The sequence below is a fragment of the Montipora foliosa genome, chromosome 10 (assembly GCF_036669935.1).
Source record: "Montipora foliosa isolate CH-2021 chromosome 10, ASM3666993v2, whole genome shotgun sequence".
NCBI lineage: Eukaryota > Metazoa > Cnidaria > Anthozoa > Scleractinia > Acroporidae > Montipora > Montipora foliosa.
Window position 1 is genome coordinate 6,965,116 of NC_090878.1, and position 7,500 is coordinate 6,972,615.

A 7,500-nucleotide genomic window follows, 5' to 3' on the forward strand; every position below is an offset into this window, starting at 1 on the left:
AGGTTAGAACGGGATCTGAACCCGGAGCGACAGCATGCAAACCCATCACCCTAACCACTGAACCACGCCGCCTCCCGAAAGGGTCCCTAGGGATTTCATTAATCGAAGTACACGAAAGGGTAGGGAAATCTGTCTGTCATTTAGGTATTTAGAAGGATCTTTCATTAAAATATTTCGAACACACAGTGATACACTGAAATGGCGAGGGCCAGGGATAAACGATTACTAAACAACTTCTTACAACCAGCAAAATTGTATTTAACGCAAAAGGTTGATAAATACCTAAACAAAATACAAACAGAGTAAGTGAATTGTTACAACGAGTACATCCTTATAACGAGGACAGAAAAAAACACTTACCAATTGCTGGGTTAGGATGGAGAGCGAGTGATACAATGAAAACGATTTCGATATATATATATATATATATACAAGGTTAGTGACATGAATTTACATATGGTGGGAAAACTACGGTGTGCAATTACGACACTAAACACAAGGCTAACACACACACACACACACAAAAAAGGCTAACACATGGAACATAGACCGAGAACAAAGGGCAGAAACTAGGTGTTGATTACAGGCAAAAGAGAGAAATAAAACCGTAACACATACCTTATGACTGTACTGTTTTAATTAATTGAATGCTACATGAAAATGACAATGGAAGGTTTACGAAAGGGGTACCTTTTCTGTCAAAAATGGTATATAAAAGGGGAAGGGGTTGGACCTGGGGGCGGAGCCTCCCCGTATTAATTTTTTTCTAGTACAACCCTAAGCCTTCCGCTTACTTGCCTATTTACCTATCGCGTAGTGCAACTAGAAAGCCGGCCATATCACTTTGGAGAGCGCACACCAACAACCTATTTCTTTAGGGCCAATGCATTTTTTTGCGACATATTTTGTGTTATAAATACTGTTCATAGTTTGAGCAAAGAAGTAATTGAATTGAATTGCCAAGCTTGAAATAAGGTGAAATCAAATCTGGGGAAACAGCAAGTTTTAGCCAGACATTTGTCGTTTTCCAAAAACACAAAGCTTAATTTCTGTCTTTTTTTAATCATTCCGATTCAATCTACTTTTCCCACTTCTCTTCCGCTCAGTTTTACGTCCCTTTTGCGATTTTTGCCGTTTCTTCTTATGTATTTGTCCTTTTTCACAACTGGCGCGTTTCTCTGGCGTTGTGTCTTTTTCTTCCAAACCACAACGGACGTTTTCCTTGCTCTGTCCTTGATAATTATGCCCCTGTACACTTCCTTCGAGCTGCAAATTGTCCTCATTGCTTTTCCAGTCTAAATCTTTTACGCTTTTTGAAGTTGCCTTGTCGTTTTCCTCCGGTCCTTCATTTTCTTGCAACGGAATCTTTATAACCGCTTGCGTAACCTTCCTCATCCTTGTATTCTGTGGTTTTGTTGTTCCACCGTCAACGTCGTTTCCTCTGTGAAGATCACATGGTGGGCTGCAGTTTGAATTCCTGCTCATCTTCCTGACTATTTTATCTTGCCTTTTATTATTGGTCACCTTGACACTTTCTCTCGCTTCTTTATCCTCTAGGACATTTCCAACTTTCTGAGTCGCCTCTTCACAGTTTGTGAAAAATTTGCCATGAACTCCTCCAAGGTCTGGAACCGGCACGTTATGTCCTTCTATTGTCAGCTGTAGCTCTTCAGTAGCTATATCTGCACCAGTATCCGCTCCTCCTAGAACCTTGCCACGTGACTTCCTTAGTTTAATTCCAACTACAGACTGACTTCGCGTGTTAACGGTGTTGCTTATTTTTAGGTTCTTCATTGAATGATTAAAGCTTGACCGCCGTTTGATTATTTTCCTTTCAATTTCAACGTTATTGTTCATTCTTTCGCGCAATGTTTGCCTTATGTTTTGCGCGAAGTTTGTGTCTGTGGAAATAATATTAGTTGATTTTGAAGTCAAAGAGATTTTTTCTTGTTGTATTTTTAAGATCGTTTCTTTTTGTAACAATTTTTCTTCTTGTTGTTTTGGCTGCACTTGAGTTTTCTGGTCGGCCTCCGCAGCCTTTGTTTTGCTATTTTTCAGTTTCTTTTTGTCGTTATTGAAGTCGTGTGACTGCAGTCTCGGTTCCGTTTCACCTGCATTGTGTAGCGTGTGTTTCTTGGAATCAATCTCTGTTTTTTCGTCATCTTTATCCAAGTGATGCATATTTTTGTCAAGCAGAGCTAGTTCTCCTTTTGTTGGAGTAGAGTAGAATGTCCAGGAACCAAGATGCCGCAGTACTTTATTTGGAAAAATTTCCGGGTAATTCTTTGATGGTGGTTTTTCGGCGAACAGACGATCAAACATCGAAGTTTCCTCTTTATTTGCTACGGTCAGCGGTGGTAAAAGATTCAACACGTGATCACGGCGTGATAAGTTACGTGATCTCATGGAAGAGGCCATTGTGATCCCACACTCGAACAAGATGGTTTTACCTACAGTATATAGGAACGAAGAAAAGAAATTATGGAACCACTCACAGGTTGATAAACGTCCCCCTAAAAGTCAAATAAACATAAACAATTAAGACGCTGGAAGGCATTATTAGACTGGTCAGATGGAGATTATATATAGTCACCTCAGTCCTTTCGGCTACATGAGCTTGCAAGCAAAAAGGGTTCTGTCTTTAAATCTCTTAAAAATGTGTATATTATATTAATATTCTTAGATCAAGTAAATAAACATTACCATGAGAAATACATAACTACATAATAATAGTAATAACCAGAAGTATATCGCCTAACGTGCAGAACGTGCTCTCAAATAGTATTGTCTGCCTACTTATAATTATTCTGCATTGTCAAAATAAATCAAATTGAATGAGAGAGAAGAAATTGGTGTTGCACTTTCTTTCGATCTCTTTCGCCGAACTCCTCAGTCTAATTGCAATTAAAACGCTCTTCAATAAACAGAATCTTTTCGGCTAAATGAGCTGTTGTAGCTCGATCGCCTTCTCTTCATAAGGATTTCTAATCCCACACTTCTCACAAGGATCCGAGTAAGTCTACAGCTGACTTAAAAAAAAAAACTATGTTAAAACAGTTACTTTACTTATATCTGAGCGCGAAAGAGCCATTTTACGAACTTCTCAAACCAAACAAAGTTTCGTTACCTACCGTTAGACAATTGTGTGCAATTTCCCTGGCAACGGTAAAAGGACCCTCATAATGCCATAAACTGACGTCTCACGCGACACCAATACATTAAAAAAAGCCAGTCGGGAAACAAAAGAAAAGCCAAGCCTGACCTTTTACTTAATTAAATAACTTCTGGGCTGTAGACCCGATCAAGTGTTGAAATTCAATCTAGAAGGCCGGTCGTCAGGAGTAACACGCTTTTCAAACCTATCTTTATTTCGTACCGCGTCAAGAATGCTCTTTTGTTTTTTATTTCCCAAGACCAAATCATCATTCATAAAAGGTAACGCTTTATTGTTTGTTATTGAACTTCAGCTTATGGTCCTTATGTGCTGAATGACGTCTTTGTGTAGTTCGTAATCCCTTCGCAATGGCGTCGCCTTTCAAGTGCTACACAGATCAGTCACGTGTCTAGCGTTAAGATGAAAAAATGCCCCTAGATATTTGTCGAATATTTGGGAAGCTAAATATTTTAAGCAAGAGCCGATACAACGTAGATTTGATTTTAGTGGTGTACTATATTTCGGCTGGCCAAACCAGCCTTCCTCAGGTACAATGAGAGTTTACATTGAATTGCTTCTATGTACATATATATGCACATAGAAGGGTCTTCAAAATATTGATGAAAGTCAAGTAGACTATTGCATGACTGATAAAACAACGCGAAAATGTATTCTTCCACGATATTGATCTTCACAACGAACTAAATGGTAGTTTAGGTCTATTCAAATTAATTTAAGGCGACCTAAATTAAGATTGTTGGCTCAAACGTCGAACATAAGGGAGCGTTCATAAAAAAATGTTGGGGGTGGGGGAGCGGGATTGGTGAGAAATTGGTGCCCACCCCCCCCCCCCCAAAAAAAAAAAAAAGAAGTAAAAAGGCGGATGTTTTAAAAATATAAACACTCTCAAGGGGGGTACCTTAAATAATGAGAACAAAAATTGTCGTTACCCGAACGTAAACACAATTTAACAAAAGATAATATTCAAGAGTGTAAAATGGGGTTGACAGGCCTACATGACTCCCTTGTACGTGGTCTGGTTTCCATTTCCTTTGTCATAATTTTTCTCGCTTGAGTACATTTGAATGGACGCCTCTTTTCAGCACCTCCAGTAAGATTTCATTTAGCAATGGTTTTTGTTGGATGAGAATTAAGATTTGGACGTTCATACTACTGTGTGATATATTTTCTTCCAAGAAAATAGTTCGTCCTGATGATGCATTTTTAGTTTCTTTGATTTTCTCTACAGCCGGCCAGGGTTTTCCTTTCCCATTCCATGTCCGGTATTTTCATGCCAATATTTAATGGGTTGATTCATTTTTTATTATAATAATTTTTTTTACTTACTTTTAAAAGAAAATTTGAGTGAACTCCAGCCTTGCCTGGGAAACTGATTCTTGGATTCCAGAAACGCTGGAAACAGCGTTTCTATTTTAAAAATTCTATTTTAAAAATTTCCCGGAGGGGCATGCCCCAATCCCCCCTAGGTAGATTGGGCCTTCAGAGCTCGCAAAGTGCCTTGGGGCGCCAAAAATGTCATGGCCGGTGCTTTCTAAAATATGTCTGCTACTTAATAGGCCATTTCCGAGTTCATGTCTGCCTCCTCTTCAAAGTGAGTCTAAGTGCGAAGTTTTTGTGATGATAATTAGTTCTACTTTACATATGAATGAAAACTAATTTTCATAAGAAAAACTTCTCACTTAGACTCGCTTTGATGAGGAAGCAGACATGAACTCGGAAATGGTCTATTAAATTTCAAAACGGTCAACAGTAATGTGAATGTCACCTTTTGGCCTAAAGCTTTTGCATCAATTTAATTTTCAACGATAGGCATGTCGGTGGTCAAAGCTTAACCTCTTCCCAGGGAGGCGAAGAAGAAAGACCCTGTGAGCGGGGTTGTTCAAAATTTTGATCCTGGCCTGGGATCTTTTTGTTCTTGAGCGCCTGTTAGGTTGTGTAATGTATCAGTGAGATAGCTGGCTTGCTAAAGGCTTTGGTTGCCTTGCCTTTTTTCTGCGTTTCTTAGCAGATCGTTATGCTCTTTGCAGGAGTTTTTCTCTTTTTGCCTTAATTTGTTTCGCTCGTTCTTCTGACTTGTGCATCGTGTATTGGTTTGTGGCCACGAGGTAGGCTGGGGGTGTCTCTAGGGTTTGGAGGTTCTTGAAAATGTCTAATGCAGCAAGTAGGGATCCTCCAATTTTTTTTGGTAGTAGATAATTTCTCATCAATCCCCCGCCGCTCCCTCACGTCGAACCGAGTGCAGAGCGAAAAAAAATATATAAGAACTTTTAGAGAAATAAACTAAACTTAGGCGTCGTAGTGTGAATTTATCAAGTCTGACTTGAATGCATGCTTGTTTTTATTTTTTTTCGTGTTCGTGATTAAGGTATTAACTTAAGTGAATTCCTTCACATGTTCTGGCTTGCCCTTCCCATTCGCATGCCGTCATAATGTCATGTTTTGAGCCCCGGTTTATCTGTCGAGAGGTCGTGGAGTCATGTTTCACAAACTTACGTCAAGTTCTTCCTTCCCACTCCACAATAAAACGGTTGGTCTTCCCAAACATAATTGCCAGAGAGATCGGTCGGTTTCAACTGGGTGAAATATGCAAAGCAACATGCCAGTCTTCAAAGGCGAATCAACTTTTACCCTTACTGAAGGTTACGATGTGGAAAATCAACGTCCCTATACTTCGTGCGCTTGCTGTGGCTGTCTCCGCAGGAAACGTACTTTTCGTGTATGGCAAATTCTCCTGTTCTTATTCGTAGTGATAGGTATCATTGCACTGTTATGTGTTCTGTTCGTCCTGTTCGGTCGAGGCAACACAGAAGTTAAGTATCGTTCACCACAGAGGATAGTCGAAGACGGAGGTATGACTTTGTCGCCAACTAAGGCTGAGAAGTATTGTTTGTGTTACAGTAATCTTATTTGTAAAATATGTGCTGAAATATGGGAAATCATGAGTTGGTGCTGACAATCTCTTTTCAAGCTGCAATCTCGACCCACTTCATAAACTCTCTTTGTAGTGGTAAGATAAATATCCGTGGTGTGGAGCGGAGACTGGAATTGCTCCCTCAGCCTCCTACTCAGAGATCCAACCCATTTCTGTTGACCTTTCTCTTGTCTGCTCTTAATGGGGGATAGCAAAACAGTGACCATGATGATTTTCGAAGGGAAGCGCATGACAGTGAACAGCGGACAGAGAGGGGCTCACTTCAACGGAGCGAAATTCGGTGATATTTCGCACCTCTCTTTCTTTGAGTTGTTAGGCTGGTCACTCTTGCTTCATTCCATCACGCATTTATTTATTTAGACTTGGTCTGCATTTTGTACCCGGTCTGCAGTCTGCAGTCTGCATTTTGTACCTAGTCTGCATTTTGTACCCGGTCTGCAGTCTGCATTCTGCAGTCTGCAGTCTGCGTTTTGTACTGACCGATTGCGAAAGCGGAAACTGGGTTATTTCCATTCCTTTAGAGCATGTTTGCTTGATTCACCCATCGTTTTCTTCGATTAAAGAACTAGCATTTTAATCTTTTTAAACGTTTTGTGAAAAATCTCAGCGGGGTCGTTGAACATTATGAAAGTTCCATAACTGCAGTGAAGGCATGCACTCATCATTACATGTCTTTACATGTCTCAAGTGATATTAAGTCGCAGATAACATAGTGCTTGGTGGTGTTATTTTGTGTCAGAGACTCTTGCCATATTTTGTGAGCCTGTAACAGTGTATGTGTATGTTTTATCCGATGTTTGAAGTATCATCTCTTGATGCCTTCTAAACGATAACATCAGATTAAAACTCGCTCAGGTTAGGCGCGAGGTTGTTTGGGACACTAGAGCATGGCCTGCAGAACAGGCCACGCTAATCCGCCTGTTTTGCAGGCTCGAAGGATCTATTATTTGGATCGGCTGAAGCGTTCTTCACGGCCACTCCAGGCGGGAATAACAGCTGAAGATCGCCTTTGGGTCAAACGCCGATCTTCACATGAGCCGAACCAAATGCATAATCATGTTAATGTATGAGACAGTCTGGATCTCGGTTTTGCTATTTATTTTCGTGGTCAGTTAAAGTTCGGCTGAATTAAGTTCGACGTTTGACTCAACAAGCGAACTTAACTAGTTTGGGTCGACCTAAAGTGTAATTAGGTTCGGCTCATGTGAAGTACGGCGTTTAACCCGGGCCTTAGGGTCTATGATTTCATGATGTCAACAACCGAAATGTTTTGACGATTTCAGGCGAAAACAGATCGCCGTCATCACCAACCAGAGACCTTTTATCAGATAAAAGTCATCATCGCAGAGTTCAATATTGACAGATCATGGATCCAATTTTGTTTTGTTAGGCC

The 7,500-nt window shown here is 40.3% G+C and overlaps 2 protein-coding genes across 4 annotated transcripts in view; one reads left to right on the forward strand and one right to left on the reverse strand.

The window, feature by feature from the left end:
- Positions 1-3,426, reverse strand: part of LOC137974069 (uncharacterized) — a 6,885-nt gene extending 3,459 nt beyond the window's left edge. Inside the window, exons 1-2 of one of the 2 annotated variants that reach the window (XM_068820992.1) lie at positions 3,132-3,426; positions 1-2,450 (exon numbers count right to left, since the gene is read on the reverse strand). The exon at positions 1-2,450 is cut by the window's left edge and continues 3,459 nt beyond it. In XM_068820992.1, coding sequence (XP_068677093.1) covers positions 1,060-2,418 — 1,359 coding nt within the window. In that variant the 5' untranslated portion in view covers positions 2,419-2,450; positions 3,132-3,426 and the 3' untranslated portion in view covers positions 1-1,059. Of the gene's footprint in view, positions 2,514-3,131 lie in introns of both variants that reach the window. The other variant, XM_068820991.1, reaches the window with a different exon arrangement.
- Positions 3,427-5,629: 2,203 nt separating this feature from the next.
- The window catches only part of LOC137974066 (uncharacterized), a 19,532-nt gene continuing 17,661 nt past the window's right edge, over positions 5,630-7,500 (forward strand). Inside the window, exon 1 of one of the 2 annotated variants that reach the window (XR_011117388.1) lies at positions 5,630-6,024. Coding sequence is in view for 1 of the 2 variants with exons in the window: in XM_068820986.1 (XP_068677087.1) it covers positions 5,760-6,024 (265 nt within the window). In the remaining variant the exon portion in view is untranslated. The remainder of the gene's footprint in view (positions 6,025-7,500) is intronic. The other variant, XM_068820986.1, reaches the window with a different exon arrangement.